The 19,671-nt window shown below is 39.7% G+C and overlaps 1 protein-coding gene across 1 annotated transcript in view; it reads left to right on the top strand.

The window, feature by feature from the left end:
* The window catches only part of LOC124265003, a 33,906-nt gene extending 14,285 nt beyond the window's left edge, over window positions 1-19,621 (top strand). The window contains exons 5-8 of the mRNA XM_046699794.1: window positions 15,960-16,022; window positions 16,939-17,097; window positions 18,047-18,122; window positions 18,909-19,621. Coding sequence (XP_046555750.1) covers window positions 15,960-16,022; window positions 16,939-17,097; window positions 18,047-18,122; window positions 18,909-19,476 — 866 coding nt within the window. The 3' untranslated portion in view covers window positions 19,477-19,621. The remainder of the gene's footprint in view (window positions 1-15,959; window positions 16,023-16,938; window positions 17,098-18,046; window positions 18,123-18,908) is intronic.
* The last annotated feature ends 50 nt before the right edge of the window (window positions 19,622-19,671 follow it).

Genomic DNA, 19,671 nt, shown 5'->3' with positions numbered 1-19,671 from the left:
TTAAAAGAAGCTGTTCATGAACAGTGATTTGAGCATATACATGTTTTAAAAACTATATTGTGTAGTTTGTCTATGGCTTCGTGGCCATAGTGTAGCACGAAGTAAGGCCATCTAAATTCTTTTTTCCCGTAGTCTAACTAATCACACCCACGCTTAGACATAGAGCTCTCCTGGACTTACATATATTCTTACTCAGCCGGGAAATTTCATGCGTCAATAGTGTTTCGATTCGTATCTCCGAAACTATTTGCGACATAAAGGTTGCTACATGCATATTAGGTGCTGTATTCAGATATTGTGCATGAAATAAACCATCAGGTGTGTACAATAAACAATATGTAAATGCGTAGCCAACACTTTCCTGGTCTGATAACGCGAATGGTGCTTTGTCCGGACTTTGTACTATTATTTTCCTGTAAATATCACAACGAGGTAAATGGCAATTTTTCACTCAATATGAGCCAGTCAGTATCAGCTTTTTTCAATGGTTTTATATACACAATATACGCAGTATACGCACATGAAACATAAAAATCACAAACATCTAGGTAGTTCAACTAAACAGAGCAATAGAGTCTACTCCAACTGAATTCCAGTATGTCAGTAATATTGGCATTTTCAACCCTTTGAAACAGTTTTAAACACGGCAGTCTCCCCACCAGACATGCAAATGCTCCTCCAAGAACATTCGGATCTATCCGTTCGACCACAACATCTTTGCGTTCAGTGACTTTAGGTACTCTGTTCACGTTGCTGATTTAATGGAGTTGCTGCGATATGAAATGGAACATTTCGATTTAGGACGCATCTATGCCTGTGCCAATATTTGGGGTTGAACCGGCTACCACACCAACCATTAAAGAGGGGAGGACTCTGTTATCCGAATGAGAAACTGGCGCATCATTTCATTACTCATCTTGTAGCCCAAACATGAACCGTTCGATATCATATGTTTGTCACACAGCGTTGGTACTGAATGAATAGATTTGTCATGATAGAAAGGAATTACATTCGGCTGAGAAAGTATAATTGTTTGGGAAAATATTTTTGTATTGGTTGATATATTGGCGCATCACATGAACCTTAAAGTGACGCATCATTTCAACACTCATCTTGTACACACAAAAACAATGCTTCAGCACTGTAACCCATGCTTGTATGTCATAACTTGTCTGTCGACATCACTACACAGCCTAGTGATTAAAGCGTTCCAGGTTCGATTTCCCACATGCGTACAATGTGTGAAGCCCATTTCTGCTGTCCCTCGTCGAGATATTGCTGGAATATTGCTAAAAGCGGCGTAAAACCATACTCATCCACTACACAGAAATATGTCAGTATGCTGACCTGATAGCTGTTTGCCAGATCTTTGTCTCAGGGAGCACTGGAATAATCCGGAATGAGTGTGTACAAATGACGTCAACCCCCTTAAACATCGCAGTTATGCACGGTACAGTCAGGCATAAAATTGAAATATATTCACTACATAGCTATTTATAAAAAAGAGTTATTTCATTCTGGCTTAAACTTGCAAGCAGTATTCAATCGCGTAAACTGCCCCAGGCTCTTTATTCTTTTATGTCCATAAATATTCAAGATGTGTAAAAAATAATACATGGTTTTCTTTTATCAAGTCAATTCTTGATAAATGTGTCCTCTCATATATTTTTGAAAACCCACCAATCTGCTCAACATCATGGCTTGCTTCAATGGTTAATACAACACTAACAGATCAATTTCACCAATCTTGCCTCAGAAAGTAATGCAAGTTCAAAAGGCGTATACTACAGACTTTTAAAAGAAAAGCCAAATTTTGAAAACTACCTCTTCCTTCCTAAATCAATTTATATACCAATTCTACGCTTCAGGCTTAATAATCATAGGATGCGGATTGAAACAGGCCGATATCTAGCAATTCCAAGGGAAGAACGTGTTTGTCAGTTGTGTAACTCACCTGCTGTTGATGAGGAGTTTCATTACTTACTGAAGTTCGAGGCTCTTCACCAACAGCGGGTGCAGCTGATTAATAGTTATTATTGTGTCTGGCCAAATTTGATAAGTTTAAAAGATTAATGTTAACAAAAAACCTTAGAGAACTGTAAAACCTATCCAAATTTATAAACGTTATCCTAACAAGTTGCTAAATATGTCCATCAGGACTTTACGTTTAATATATTAGAATCATGCATTTATGTACAGTTTTTATATACTCTATATCAATAAGGTTAAAATATTTTGTGCACAAATGTCAATGCATATAGCCATCTTGTGTCTTTTTATCACATGTTAATATATATATATATTATATATATATATATATATATATATATATATATATATATATATGGATGCTCATGTACCACCGTTGGTGGCGTTAATGAGTGATGATGACTAGAATTTAGTCAATGAGTAGGACAATCTTCATGAGGTGTGCAATGAATGGAATCGACAAGGCGATATCTCTGTTGCGAAACCAGGTCTGATACCTGGAGGGATTAGACCCGTGAGACCTTTATTGTTATCGGTGCCTGTGGTCTAATGCAACAAATAATAATCAAACTTCAAGTGCGTTCGGTTTTGATAATATTGAAGTTTAGATTATAATTGGTCAACCCAATAGCCATGTCCGAACAATTAAATAGTGCTTCAATCAATCACCGCAATCTTTTGTTAGCCCTTTTAAAAACATATTTTTCATGTATATCCTTTTCAATAATAGCTATAGGTTTCTAGTGAATGTGACCCAGACTAAAATCACAAACAGTAAATGCGTCATTGAGGAAGTGAATGCCATACAACTAAAATATAATAGAATGTTATTGAACATATCAATACTGGAGCTGAAGAACATAAATATGAATGCCCATGTCCTCACATAACTCATTATACAAAACGCCTTTATGATATTTGGGAAAAGCATGCAAATACATTTGCCTTGTATTAGCAATCAAACGTGCCGGAACCTACTTCCAGAAGTATTTGAAAGACAAGTTGACAATCTCATCAACGTGTGTGTCCAAGTTCATGTAGATATATCTTGTAAGCTTATTGGATATCAAATCGAAAATGTTTCAAGCCATTATTTGTCTATCTCAATCTGATAAGCGATTATAGTATTATTATGATTTGGGCACACCCATTCAGCCGTCCCTATTTCCCTGTTTTCGCTATCTCGGTAAAAGTAAGCTGTACATATTTGGTGTTAGATTATGTGAATCGTGTACAGGTTATGTGACGTGTTTAATGTATTACTAATTGATTAAAGGTGTAACTAGGATAGTGTCACTTCATTCGTTGCGACAGCGGAGCATACTTTGATAGATCTAGCATCATCTATTACAGTCCATAAGAAGAGTTATGTGAAAGAGAAGTCCTGAAGTTACATTTGTGTTGGGTTGAGGAAAGTCCACGAGCGCAATGTTTGGTGGCATATTTTTGTTGACGCTCCTTACAGTTTGTGTGTTTTATGTTTCGGGTTTAAACGGTGAGTATGCTCATTATGGCACATATCATCTGCCAGTTTTTCAAACGTTTTTCTTTCATTTTCGGACAAGACTAAGAAATCTTGTTACAAGGTTAGCACTGCCGTATTTGTGAAGCAACACACTCTTAAAAATATATTTGATGCGCCTATATCGCGTCTGCATCTGATTTATACTATTCTCTGTCTCCTTCTTATGAGTGAGTGAGTTGGGTTTATGATATTCCAGCAATATCACTCATGTGGGGAATCGAACCCGGGTTTTCGGCGTGATGAGCGGACGCTTTAACCACTAGGCTACCCCACCGCCTCTCCTTCTTTAAGAACCTCTGTAGGTCCACAGCTATAAGAAGTTAATAACTGAAAAGTGAAAAAGTCCAATGTACCACCTCATTTGATTGAAGGGTTGGTTTGATGTTTGACTCCATACTAAGCATTTTTCCAGCTATATGGCAGCAGCTTGTAAATAATTGAGTCTGGGCCAGTCCAGTGTTTCACAGCATATATAAACACAATTGGAATACGATAACATGTCTTAACCAAGTCAATGATCGTGACCACCCGATCCCGTTAATCGCCTTTTATCACAAACATGGGTTGTTGAAGATCTTCATTTGAAATTGGGGATTAATCAATGTACTAACGTCAAGGATGAAAACCTGATTCACCTGCGAATGTGTGGACTTTCAGCGAAGCGACTTGCTATATAAGAACTATCCTAATGTTTCACTGTCTGCAATATCTGATTAGAGTCGGCATATTGTGTATGCATATAGGCACATAAAGCAGGTAATTTACCTGCTGCAAGAGAGTTTGTGTTTTTGTGTGTATTTGGTATCGGTTGCACACAGTGAGTGAAAGACTGACAGAAATTCTAATGGCGTTGTACATTTAATTTGGTAAACAGAAGTTAACCTATTGGACGATACAATGGTGAGGTGAAATTGGGTTTAACGTCGCGCTGGAGAATATTCGCCCATATGACGACGTGCATGCGTGTGTATGTGTAGGTGCAGCTGCTTGTACTAGCCCAGACTGAAGCTGGTTTCATAGTGCTAGCCAAGTGAGATACCATGCCGCAGTGAAGCATGAATATGGGGTCCCCACTCAAACACATTATACTGACTCCGAGCCGACCAGTCCTTGTACCGATAAATGCCGAGCGCCAGGCAGGGACCAACAAGTACCATATATTAACGTCTTTTGGTATGACGCGGTCGGGGGTCGAACCCACGACCTTCCGCTCTCCGGGCGGACGCTCTAACCAGTACACCACGGAGGTGGTCGGGCGATACAATACCTTGATGAACTTGCATATGGCAGCCCTTGGTATTGCCTATAGCTACTTGAAGAGCTACGGGTTGCGGTTGAGCACGCTTGGCCCCAAACAATCAAACAGATGCTAAGCGGACCAGTGCAATATCCGTATGCCCCTTTGTCGACACCCTTTTGTCATGGATAATTGATGATGAACTGCACACGAGCTGGTTGGGCATTATCGTCTTGCAGTTCAAAGTCTCCGCCAATAATCTACCGACAGGGCAAATACCATAGGGTCAAAATGACGGTTTTTCTGCCTAACATACAATTCCGACCATTTGACGGTGGCTTTTGTGCAACAGTTAGAAATTACAGTTGTGAGTCGCTAAACATCCTCCTAAACATTTGCGATATTGGCGTCCCCCATTCTGTCGCACCGACAATTCGCCATGTTTTCTGTAGAATACTGTCAGATACTATCTTGGTTGCAGGTTTTTTCTCGATTGCATACTTGATTATGCATTCCGCTATGACCGCATACACTTTGGCTTCTGTTTGCTCGTACTGTTCATGTCACATGCGACATTTCATTGTGATTAGATGTTTCATTTAGACTCAGTGTCACGATATTGTAACTTACACCTCAGTGACAGCTAACTATTCTTTTCAAATAATGAGTTGCCGTAATTTCTATCAATAGTTTAAATGTTATTCTGGACGCTAAACTACATTTCAAGATCCTCATCATAATATCATAGGCTACCATTTATGTAATGTGCATGGTTTGTTTCGGTCGTTTTCTTATCGACATCTAGAAACTTAAGTTCGGAGAGTATGGGGCTTATAACTGAATTAGAAGTTACAATTTCATATTCATACGTTATCATTTATATCAAATAGGCTTTGTTCAGAAGTACATTTACATGTGTCATAAACACATTAATGCATATATTACTTTGATCGAATTGCATTATTTTCAAAGGTCACAGTAAAACTGGAAACAGATGTGTAGAGGACTTGTCGAAAGTCATTACAGTACAGCTTCAGTGTCCTGCCGGTGAATGGATACATGTCGTGCACAAGTCGTATGGGGATGGAGATACAGCGACATGTCGTCTGAAATCTGCTGAGTCGTGTAGTAAGCTCCTGGTCGTCAACTGTAATGGGAAACAGTCATGTCGTGAAGTCATGCCGGCAGCGTCCATTAACAACTGTAATATTACCGATGCTGCTGCTGAAGTTAAGTACAACTGTATCGAAGGTGAGACTTCAATATGGTATACCTGTATCAAAGGTGATCATTGGACAAACCTCAAGTAGATACAAAGACCTCAATGTCTTATTCACCTATCTGTCTATCATTATATATCTATCATTCATGTTATGGGAAATACACATTTCGATCTCTCATCGTATGGGGAAACAGCACTTACGGATAAAATATTGTTTTTTTATTAAGATATGTGACATCCAAACACAAGCAATCATTTTGTATGCTTCGGAAGTATGGGGATTCAGTAAATTACACTGAAAACCCATCTTCATATTTCTAAACGTCGGTCCCCAGAACGCCCAATGCTACAACATAAGGCGAATGTTGTCATTTCAGCTGTTGGTTGTTTGAACTGTTGGATAAAGATATTGTTAATGCATGAAGAACGCTTATCTAGAAAAGCATATGATATGTAGTTACATGTGGATATTATTGACTGTGAAACATGGGCGTTCTCATGGAATCGTTTTAGTTGTCAAAATGCGGGGAACCGTGTTTGTATTATGATTACTTTCAAAACTCGTTTAGTAGATATGTTAAACCAAAATGGAGCTCGACAATGGAAACGTTATGGTTTGTAAAGAGACTTGAAAAGTCTTCTGACACCAGCAAAATATCTTTTTGAAATAGTCGATTTCAAATGCCTCGTCAAATTTAGAACAGCGTTGATTTGACTGAAATAGACCGAAATGAGATGGTATAAGATTTGGGGAACCTGTCCTCTTTGTAAACATAGTTAAGACGAATATCACTTTGCGTTTACTTGTCTATTTTATAATGAAATTGGAAGGAAATATATTCTTAAAACGTAATAGTAAATGTGTTTCACATTACGAAATCACTTTTAACAATCAGTACACGTAGCTTTTAAAATGCTGACTCATACTTTCCTACCTGTGGGAAAAGATGCAGACTACAAGCTTAACAATTTTGTAAAGTCAGTTTGATATATTTTTGCATTATACCTGCATTTAAATTCACCCGCCTTATATGTTTATGTTGTGTCAAACGCCTACAGTGCTTCTCGGTTGGAATTACAGTTCGCGTAACTTTTTCTCGCTTTATCGATACCACATACAGCTGTAAGTAGGATGTTTGTTTGACTAGAGACTGACACGACTGCCCCTCAAGTCGGATTATGTGGTGATCGCTAATTTAGTTATCCAGTCTCTTTTGTTAAGTAATTTACTTCCAGGGACCGTGTGAAGATGTTTAGTTAAGCGGTATTGTTTACTTATCCGAGTTTAGTTAACCAGACTCTAATAGTAATAATTAATGAAGAAATTTGCCGGGACCAAAGAAAAGTGTTTACTTATCAGGTATGTTTAGTTAAGCGGTCTTTACTTAGGCGGTTTCCACTGTACGTTAAATTATGTTTTTGGTTAAATATATTACCCCACAAGCGCTCGGCATTATGGCCATAAGAGACTTGTACTGCACTACAATTTTGCAATAAAACGAAAGCCATTCGTTAGCTGAGTGGGGATGGGTTTTACACATTTTCTATTTTTGCGAAAGAAATGATTAAATAAACGTAACACATACGTCTATATATTATGTGGGCATCCCATCTTCATGCATGCTCAAAGTGCTCTGTTTTTTCCTCGATCATTGGATGTCAATCGGAACGGAGCATCGTATTTTCAATCTCAACTCCCTGGGGTGCAGCCTCTAGGCGAACATAGTCACTGTATTTTGTCCAAGTTTACTGCATGTTGCTGTACCCGCAACTAGGTGTTTGCACGTGTTCATGTTGCCGCCATCTTGTCATTTACCAACAGATTCGTGGGTTCCTTTAAGTGCACAGGGTTGTGTACTGTACACTAGGGATTGTGACAACACTGTAAGAACACAAAGTTGACTCAATGGTTTTTACACCCTGTCACAGGTGGGCTCGATCCCGGTACCTTAAACTCCCTGGATCACTAGCCTGGCGCTTTAGACAGCTCGCCCACCAGAGAACTGACACTTGTGACCAGTGATATAAAAAATAAATGTTCATAAATAATTCACTTGCCAGAAGTAAATTAATGCTGCTATCAACAAACCATCGTTTTGTGTCCTTTCATCCCTCTATCCATTTTGATTAATACCGAGCTGCAGTGTTGAGACTGGTGACTGGTATAATTTTGTCTCTCGTTGACAACATATCTTATATCTTCTTACATGTATATTTGTCGGTTTGGGATGACTACACCATTCTACATTTATTCTAAATGGTTGGTTCTTGCATTTAAACTTTACGTTCGGTTAATTTCAACATGGATAGTGAGTGAGTGAGTTTAGTTTTACGCCGCACTCAGCAATATTCCAGCCAATTGGAGGCGGTCTGGACTAGACAATCCAGTTATCAACAGCATGAGCATCAATCAGCGCCACTGGGAACCGATGACATGTGTCAACCAAGTCAGCGAGCCTGACCACCCGATCCCGTTAGTCGCCTCTTACGACAAGCATGGGTTACTGAAGATCAATATTCTAACCCGGACCTTCACGGGTCTTTCAGCATGGATAATGTAAGGTGAGGTGAAATAAATTTATCTAGGGTAAATACGGTAGTCTAGACCGAGAAGTTGTGCTTGTTTAGTCACGTGATAGAAGGTTACAAAGTGGGTTGAAGATATTGTTTCGTCACTCGAGGTCTACGCGTTACTCAGGCGGGTAGCTTTGCCTTGATTTCTGCCCTTATGTCCCTCATGGATCAACAAGATTCTACAACTTCTACTCCGGACGCTCCTCAGACTTCGAGACAGGAGTCCAGTTCCGAACCTTTTGAGTCCTTTCAGCTGTTTAAGGACTACATCTACAACAAGCTGAAATTATTGAAGAGAGACATTGTCGACGAGTCCGAGGAAAGGTCTCTCATTTTTTTCAAAAAGGTGAGGCAATTTGATACGCCAAACTTTAAATACAAAGGGAACGAGATTCAATTCAAGTTCTGACATTTCTGATAGACTAGATTCGGCTATAAGGCACTGCAAGAGGAGAGATTTTCCAGAATGTTTAGAGCTTATAGACACTATCCATTGTTCTATTAAGAAGAGGAATAAGTTCTTCAGACTAGCGGACAGATCTCCGTCGGGATGGGGATTGATATCGGAGTTGAAAGGGGACCAAATTGCTTCTAACTCGGAGGAGGAGAGACGGTTTGAAAGGGCAGAGACCAAAGCACTTTGTAAGCGACAACGTCGTGAATTCGTCAGGCCCCGAGGCAGAGGACCTCAAGGATCCGTTAACTCCAGTCCTTATCCTCAACCAACTTTGCAACCAACATCTCAGCCTCCCAAACAGCCCTTTCGTCAGTACTCCGGGCGTCATCACCCCGTCTCCAGGCCATGTTTCTTCTGCAGCGAGCCACGTGTCCTGCAGGCAGCAGCTTTGCGCCGGTCAGCCCAGCAGAACTCCAGGGAGGGTAGCTCCCCAACAGGACGCAAAAAATACAGTGAGAAACAAAGTCTTGGAGAAAACTAAAGCGGGGAGTTCGTCGGAAACCGTGACTTCCAGCAATTCACATTCTACTTCACCTGCAAGGTTAGAAGGTATCGAACTTGAGGCTAGTGCCATGCATCTGTCTGATAATTTCGAATTTGAGTCTAGTTCTCATGTTATAGTAAAAGGGAATCTTAAGATTCATGTTGCTTTCTGGAGACAAATTTCTGCTTCTGATTACATGTTGCAAGTCACAGAACACGGTTATGTTATTCCATTTGTCGAAACCCCTCCTCCTTCGTGTAGTCGTAACAACTGCTCTGCATTTAAACATGGCGAGTTTGTGACTGACGCAATTCAACAACTCTTGGCAAATAATTGTATAGTGCAAGTTATACAAAAAACTCAGTTTATAAGTCCATTGTCAGTGTCCGTTCAAAAATCAGGCAAGAAAAGGTTAATTTTAGACCTGAGGTTAGTAAATCGTTACATTTGCAAGGAGAAGATTGTTCTTGAAGGTCATAATGTTGCTTTAAATCTTGTTCATATTGGCGGATACATGTTTAAGTTTGATTTAAAGTCAGGTTATCATCACATTGATATTCACAAAGATCAGCACAAGTTGTTAGTTTTTCGTGGACAGATAATAACGGTTGTATCAAGTATTATTGTTTTACCGTTCTCTCGTGAAGTATTGGAGGCAGAATTCCGTTGATATCGTCGTGTATCTGGACGATGGGTTCGGCCTCGCCCAGACTCTAGCTTTATGCAGCAAGCATTCATCTTTCGTTAGATCTACGTTAGCTAAGGCAGGTTTTGTCTGTAATGATCAGAAATCAGTGTGGGCACCTTCAAGACAGCTAGAATGGCTTGGTTTTAACTGGGACCTTGACAAGGGTATCATTTCCATTCCTTACAGGAAACTCGACGATATAAACCTACGGTTTTCGAAGTTTATGTCTCTGCAACCCAGTTTTACACCAATTTGACGTTGCCAGACTAACCGGTAAAGTCATTTACCTTATGCCAGTATTTGGAGACGTATGTAGGTTATTAACCAGGGAAATCCATTTGCAGATACAAGGTTACACTCACTGGGATAAAAGTGTTAACTCTTATGATAATCCTGGTTTTGTGTCAGAGCTAGTCTTTTGGAGAGATAATGTTCTGAATTATAATAGCAGAAGTCTCCAGCAGGGGTTCTCTCCCCTCGTAAGCGTGTTTTCAGATGCTAGTTCGATTGGTTGTGCAGCATTCATTCAGGATACCATCCACACTTTTCACTGTACATGGAATAGTTCAGAGAAAACATTCAGTTCAACTTGGAGGGAATTAAAAGCTGTTGAATTGGCATTGTTGTCTTTTCGACACCTTCTTGCACATAAGTCAGTCAAGTGGTGTTCAGATAATAAAGCATGTTGTCACATTGCTACTTGCGGTAGTTTTTCCCCCGCACTGCAGACGATAGCTCTGTCGATCTTCAGATGTGTAAGGTCAAATAACATAAATCTTCAGTTCTGTTGGATCCCTAGGTAAGAGAGTGATAAAGCGGACAGTTTGAGTAAATTCCAAGATTATGATGATTGGACCATATCGGATCGTGTTTTTCAGCTGTTAAACAACAGGTGGGGTCCTCACTCCGTAGACAGGTTTGCCAGTCATATCAATACTAAGCTGAATAGGTCTAACTCCAGATTTTGGACTCCACGTTTGGGGGCGGTTGATACGTCCACTCAAGATTGGACTAGAGATAACAACTGGGTAGTTCCACCTGTATCTTTAGTGACAAAAGCTGTCAAGTATGCTTTGAACAATAGGGCTCCAGCAACACTGGTCATTCCCTACTGGCCATCGGCATCGTATTGGTCAATTTTGTTTGATAATGGTACAGTTCGCCCCTTTGTAAAGGATTTTATTCAGTTAAGCGGTAGTACTTCCTCTCAGGGAGGCAGCAGAAAATCTGTTTTTGACAATTTCCAAGGTTATGCATTAGCCATAAGGATATAGAATGGTGCTTATGTCCCTGGACATTCTCAGAGCTGTTTACCGCTGGAGTGTGGAGTGAGAGAAAAACTCTTCAGGATGAGAGATTACAGATTCTAGCTGACAAGTTACCCGATGTAGAGTTGAAATCAAGGGCGCCAACTACTACAAGCAAGTATAAGAGAGCCTATAAGAACTGGAGAAAATGGGCTTCCAGTTTTGAAGATATTTGTTTTTTCCCAGCATCTCCTTTTCACGTTTCACTGTATTTAGTTTCTCTGATTCAAAGCGGTAAAAATAGTTGTAGCATAATGGAAGCAATTTACAGTATTTCATGGGCTCATAGGGTCGCAGGTTTCCCTGATCCTTGTGCAGATAACCTGGTTATTAATGTTAAAGAATCAGCAATGAGAACTTGTGTTAAACCTGTGGTTAAAAAAGATCCAGTCACCACAGATATGTTGTTAAAGCTGGTAAATATGTTTGGTGGGAACAATGCTACTTTGCTAGATTTAAGGTTTTTATCAATGTCTTTGCTCTCATACGCAGGAGTTTTTAGATTTTCCGAAGTAGTGAACATAAATAGAAATGATATTACTTTTGAAAAAGGCTATATAAGTATATTTCTCGGTAAAAGTAAAACTGACGTTTACAGAGATGGGAGAAGTGTTTTGATCTCTGTCACTAGTGTCCAGTTACTATGTTAAAGAGGTATCTTGAGGCAGCATATATAGTCGATTCTTCCGAAGATTACATATTTAGACAGATGTGTTATTGTAAAAGTAAATCCAAATACAAGTTGAAAGGGAAATCCCGCTGTCCTATACTAGAGCTAGAGAAATATTCCTAGATAAAATTACGTTCATTGATGAAGATGCAACTAAGATTGGACTGCACAGTTTTCGCTCAGGGGGAGCCAGTGCTGCGGCTAACGCCGGTGTCCCGCACAGATTGTTCAAAAGACATGGCCGCTGGGACTCAGAGACGGCAAAAGATGGTTACGTGAAAGACGATGTTAATTCATTACTCTCAGTGTCCGCAAATTTGGGAATTTGAAGGATGTTTTTGTATGGCAGTCGTTGGAAGTAAAATTGGTGTGCATCAACAGGCCCGTTTTTTTTATATCGAGGCGCGATAGACAGCACCCTGTATTACGAGTATGTTGTACTTGGTAAATATTTGATGTTCGATTGAGCGAAGCAAATTAGAACATAAATTAAATTATCTCGGGTAAATACGGTAGGCATGTGTTGCACGAGAAGTTGTGCTTGTTTAGTCACGTGATAGAAGGTTACAAAGTGGGTTGAAGGTATTGTTTCGTCACTCGAGGTCTACGCGTTACTCAGGCGAGTAGCTTTGCCTTAATTTTATTTTCATCGGAGACAAGGCCACTGGGCCGTGTGCTTGGCCATTGGGCCGTGTGTTTGGCCACTGGGCCGTGTGTTTTAAATGTAGGCCATTGGGCCGTGTGTTAGGCCACCGAGCGGTGTGTTAAGCCACTTGGCTGTGTGTTACAAATGCAGGCCACTGGGCGTGTGTGCACATGTAGGCCACGGATGTGATGTTATGGTGATATACAAAGTTACTTGATTGAGGATCAGCAGAAGTCAAAAGAAAGTATTGTACGCATCCTGGGATTAGTGACAGGGGCACAGCCAAAGACTCAACAGAGATGAATCTTATGGAGTGGAACGGTCAATATTCTAAGTTAAGTATGCTTTATGTTTAGGCTGGTAATTCTTGTGTGGGACTAAAATGGTTTGTTTTTCTGTAGTTACTTGCAAATGTTTAATGTCTGAGTCGTATCTTATGTATACAAGACTCACGGATGCATGATTACGTGGAGATCCGGCTTTGTGTTAGTGTGAACTATGGAAGGATATCCGATTGGGCAGTGTATGGACTCGCGCGTTTATCGCATATTTATATCTGTGATCCGTGTCGATGAGCTCTTGCTATGTAAATTTAAGAAATAAACCTGCTCGCTCTCGAGGCGCGGTAGACAGCACCCTGTATTACGAGTATGTTGTACTTGGTAAATATTTTATGTTCGTTTGAGCGAAGCGAATTAGAACATAATGGGGTTTAACGTCGCAGCTAAGAATATTTCGCTCATATGAGGACGTGCATGCGTGTGTATGTGTGGCTGCTTGTACTAGCCCAGACTATTATAAGCTGGTTTTTTAGTGCTAGCTCACTAAGATACCATGCCCGCAGTTAAGCATGAATAGCCCACTCAGACGCATCATACTGACTCCGAGCCGACCAGTCCTTCTTGTACCCATTAATGTCGAGCACCAGGCAGGGACCAACAAGTACCATATTTAAAAACGTCTTCTGGAGTGACGCGGCCGGGGATCTAACTCGCGATCTTCCGCTCTGGGCTCTAACCACTACACCACGAAGGCGGTCAACATGGATAAGCCGGACATATATGCAAAATAGAGAGTCCGTGTCAGCAATTTGAAACTCTTTGACCTCACATTTGTCACTAGAGTTGTTATACGTGCGATATGCCTTGTGTTTCAGGTAGTATGAACATGTGTAGCCCAGTCACAACAACAGTAAACGGGTCGGTGTACCTCCATTCTCCCGGCTTCCCTGACAGTGTCGGTGTGAACAGCAGCTGTGTTGCTAGGATCACAGGGCAGACTTTACAAGTAGCATTGATGGAACAGCGGATGAGGTCGGGGATGCTTAACATCTCAGGTGACGAGAGACAACTCTGGACAAACGTGAACTTGAACCAGTACAATAGGGTATTACCGAGACCAGATGCCGAAATAGTTATAGTCTATGATAACCATGATCAGAATGGATCAAATGTATGGATACATGTTGCTGGTATGTATTAGTGCATAAATCGTAATTATCTTTAAGCGTATCTCGTGAATTACATTAACTATAATTATTCATTATTTTTATCTAGCTACAAGTATTTATGAGTCAGTTAACACTTAAATTGGAACTGACGCTATCCTCATATGACGCATAATACTGCATTCACAGTAATGTGTTTTGTGACGTATTAACAACTGTATCCTAACTCAATACAAATTACTTCTGTAAACAAACAACATAACAATAATCCCAGTGACTCTATGTTAATTTCCCACAATTTCCAGAAATCGTATCTGTTGAAGATAAACACGTAGAGAATTCTACAGAAATAACTTGTTCATAGATTCAGGTCAAATGAACATAAGGATCAGCAGAGAAACACTGGATGCATCAACCACACCCACGTCAACACCACAGCTGCCACGTTCTCAGAGTACACCCGGTCCAAGTACTTCGTATGCACCAACAACTGAAACAACGGCGTTTGCACAATCTACAACTATTGGTGAGTCAATACTTGCGTTTTATTGCTCTCGCTACTCCTCAAACATTTTCACCTGCTTACATGAGATATTTTCCCCATGTATTTGCAGTGTGGTTTCTGTATGCGTATGAACATTACAAATGAACAAATTACGTCTAGTCCAGTACTTTGGACACACCGACTACAGAAACAACATCACCTTCTGCAGCTATTGGCTAGTTGCATACTAGCATCTTATGTCCCTGGTCATCTGTCTTCACTTTATGTACACATATGATTAGTTACCACTGTTTGTGTATTTGTGAGTTTTTCTGCATGGCCACTGCATGATCACAACATGCGTCAAAAGATATATATACACACGCATAAATAGAAACAAATAATACAAGTTATATCCTTTGTATGGTGAGTGGGCAGTGAGGTAGCCTAGTGGTTAAGCGTCCGCTCGTCACGCCGAAGATCCGGGTTCGATTTCCCACATGGGTACAATGTGTGAAGACCATTTCTGGTATCCCCCGGGGTGTTATTGCTGGACTATTGCTAAAAGCGGCGTAAAACCATACTGACTCACTCTTTGTACCATGTTTAGACAATACAAGTAACTGCAATTCAATTGTATTTTATGTAAATGAGTGAGTGTTAAAATTTAAAGTCACATCAGCAGTATTTCAAACTATATCGACGTTGGATATGTAATCACACACGTTTTTTCAGATTACGTGTAGTACTGGACTATTAACAATTATAACACATTGACAATACAATGTGAAACATCCGGGTTGTACATGTTAATCGCCAGAAATAAGAGGTTGATCACCATACCATGACCTTGCAATGCAGCTCTTAAATAAAATGTAGTTTGCCATAGCTTAGTGTTGACGTTCATGTTCTAAACTTAACGCCCATATTTTCCCATCATATAGTGGTCAAAGATACAGTGAAATGTACTCTCAGTGACAAGTGCGGTTAGTTACGACTGTGGATTAATATTGAATTTCCGATTAGCCAACAAGGGTGAGCTCCCTTCTGGAACCGCCGATAATCCTGTTTCCCCTCAATTGACCTTTCAGTAACTATCTCCTTGCCACCAGTTGTTAAAGAATACGTTCAAGTTAGAGATCAACGCGTAACATTCTGAAGGATTTGGTGTTTTTTTCTCCCAGGACACACCAGTCATATGCCGAGTGTGCAATCATCTCAAGCTGCAGCGTCCTTTACGACCGTGACATCAACGCGTGGACCTACTACTCACTCGACTGGGAGTAAACAAGGTTTGATTCTATTTTCAGTCAAGCAAAAGCCCGAACGTACAACGCTCACGATACCTACCATGAACATTGTAAACCAAAAGTCACTGTGTTCTTTAATCTGTTGAAAAACATGATCGAAAGGTATTCGATTCCCGGAAAATTCGCTGCGTATTAATACGTACAAACATCGCTCATACCATTGTATTGTTACGTCGTCAGCTGTGATGACGTCATTCAAATCATATTGTGACGTAAAGTCTGAATGACGTCACAAATGAGCAGTTCGAGATGCTACCATGGGAGACAGCCGAAACGGCCGGCTGATGACATTTCACTGCTGTACCCGTACTCGATGTCAATGAGTGCAGACACAAAAACGTGTGTGGACCTTTTGGTTTACTTTTGTGTTTACAATGTCGATAAACATCATGCGTTGGCCAATTTCCGGGTGTTATAGAGTATTTGAAGCACGGGAATATTTCATTTGAAACCTCCGACTGACGCCGTCGGTTCCAAACGAATTCCCGTGCTTCAAATACTCAATAACACCCGGAAATTGGCCAACACATGATGTTTATCTCCTAATGGGAATACGTGTTACGTTTAGAAGATTTGCAGATGATTTTATATTATCATGAAGGTTATTTGTATTTCCAACTGCAACTGGATATCCCTCAGTTCACCTCAGACTCTTTTTAATGTATCCACGTCTGCTGCTACATAAAATAACTATCACTGACTTCATTGCTGTTATCACTACTGTGTTTAATACTCCCATTGCATCTGCTACTCTATTGTACTGCCGTTGTATATACTTTTCAGTAATTTGTATTGAGTTAGGATACAGTTGTTAATGCGTGTAGAGTTCACAGTTAACGTATTGTTTAAACTTGCAAATCGACGCGTGTCATTGTTAATAGCTCTGCTTTATTCACAGGACACAGCAGTGAAACGTCAAGCGTGCAATCTTCTCACGATACAGCGTCCTTTACGACCACTAAATCTACGCCTGGACTAACCACTCCCTCGCCAGGGAGTAAACGAACACAGCGGACTACGAAAGCAACGACGATCGTATCAACATTTTTAACAACGAGTATGCAAAATTATATTTCACGGTGTATATACATTTCACTCTTCTATCGGCTGTAAATACATAACGTCGTTTTAGGGTCATTTAGGTGATCTAAAGTCACGCAATAGTGTCAAGAACAACTTCGACATGTACAATACAAACTACACAATAAACCTATATTAACACCTAATGCATAACCTTTGAAGGGCATTTAGAAGTGGAATGCATAAGAAAAGCAAGATTTATGGATTTCGTTTTTCTTATTGAATACCACGACGTTTCGGAGTGTATGCTTACTCCTTCATCAGGTGAATGTAATCTTTGAAGGGCATTCACCTGATGAAGGAGTAAGCATACACTCCGAAACGTCGTGGTATTCACAATAAAGAAGTTGACATCCATAAATCTTGCTTTTCTTACCTCATGTAAAGTTTATGTTTATATATAAAATAATAATAATAAAATATACCTAATTGATTTAAACAATACTTATTCATGAAAATATTCAAGTCATGAATTGATTGGCCAATTTGAAGGCCGCTCCCATATTCAAATATATATAGAAGTAAATACAGAAACAGATGACACAATGATGATACAATTCTTTTTTATCAGCAATCAAGATGTGAATAATGCATTTATATCGACTCGTTTGCTTGGCAGTCAGTATCAAAATATTTATGAAATATTAACTCGATCTACCCCAATATACCTAACTGGATATTTGTACAACCCACGACTAGTGAGTGATAGAGGACGTGTGAGAGAGGGAGAGTTTGAATGTTTGGTTTTGCGCCATGCTGTATTCAGGAAATGAATTGTCATTACTTTCCCCGTCCCAGTGATTCTACTACAACTGGATTAATATTTTCACTCTTAACAATGGACATGTGAGACAAAGAGGCAAACGTTGGACTGTGTCATTTAACTATGGAATAATGTGTAAGGTTAACTGATGTTCCACTTACAGGATGGGTGGTTTCACTTGCGGTGCCGTGTGCAGTGAGTTGTGTTGTTTTTGCAATCATCACAATTATTCTTTGCAGGTAAATACGTTTACATATTAACGACTAATTACAATGTTAAAACAAACATTCATTTTTAACACATGTTATAATTGGGATTACACTTTCACAGTACAGTACAGATTCTCGTACATTTGTTGGGTGGAGTCCTATCCGGGATTCGAACCTACGCCCTCAGAGTCAGGCACCTACACTACCGCGGTGTACTAGATTCTGTACTGTAATGAGAAACTGTAATCCCAAATATAACATATGTTACATTTGACCACTTTCTAAAAGGCATTGTGTATTCATATAATCTATTTCGGTTGAAATAGTTGTTTTCAAAGAACGAGCTTTGATGTAAATGAGTCTCGTTCAGTACGTAAAAGAAATGTGAAATATCTATAATAGATAATATTCTTATTGTTATTATCACACACATTCATGCGGCTGAGAAAGGGCATAATTACCATAGCTTTTTACAGCTAATCGTTTGTAGAAATAGATATTAGTGATCTCTTAACAATTGTTATATCAACAATGGTCCTTGAGAATGTTCTGTACCAACTGAAAACATCTAAAATTCAACAGTTACTGAACACTTGCAGGGTGACAACACTTACACTTTTCGGCTGTTAGAAAATCTGTGTATTTAAAACGATTCACTGGTGTGATATCATCTTTTAAACATTTCAACGATCACTCCATATCAGGTCAATAAATATAGACAATTCACTGATCAATTAGATCATAATTTGGTTATATATTACATACATACATGTACATGACACAACAGTAACATGCAAATTATTTGTTTTGTTATAGATATAGACAAAAGAGACAGACCCGGTCCCAAGATACTTCCACTGACAGACCCCTGGAACTGGCTACCTCGGGGTCAGCTGAACCAAGTAACCTTTACTTTGTAAAGGCGTCCCAGCCTTCCCTCGTCCCAGCCTTCATAAATCTAAACAATGAAGAAGTACCAGATGCAGAAGCATCATCCAAGCTGACCGACACCAGACCAGAGCACGAACGGTACTCGAAAGTATTACCAAGGCATTTGAGATTCAACCAAAACGACAAGGCACGTATTTCTGGGAATCGTGCCGAAATGGTTGATAACTTTTTATACAGCACATCAAAACATGAACTCATTGATGAAAGAGCTGACGATGCCATTCTGGAAAACATGGATACTTGTCTCGTTGATGATGGAAACATTGGGGCTGGTGTTTGTTACATGACGGAAAACGATATCTATTGCGGGGACCTGCTACAACTGACACCTCCGCTGAAACGAGCTCAGAAAGCGGAGATATGCCCAAAGAAATATGTGTCATGGTTGACAATGACATCTACAGTGGAGGAGAGCCCGATACTGTTAATGTAATGATCTAGATGGGGTATGAGAGAAGTGGGTGAAGGAGTATGGCTTCATGCAAGCTTTTAACTACATACATACATACATACATACATACATACATACATACATACATACATACATACATACATACATACATACATACATACATACATACATACATACATACATACATACATACATACATACATACATACAATCATA

Source organism: Haliotis rubra, unplaced genomic scaffold (genome assembly GCF_003918875.1).
Source record: "Haliotis rubra isolate DU_JTF1 unplaced genomic scaffold, ASM391887v1 Scf956, whole genome shotgun sequence".
NCBI lineage: Eukaryota > Metazoa > Mollusca > Gastropoda > Lepetellida > Haliotidae > Haliotis > Haliotis rubra.
Note: the sequence above shows the minus strand (reverse complement) of the source record. Positions and strands in the feature narration are given on the sequence as shown.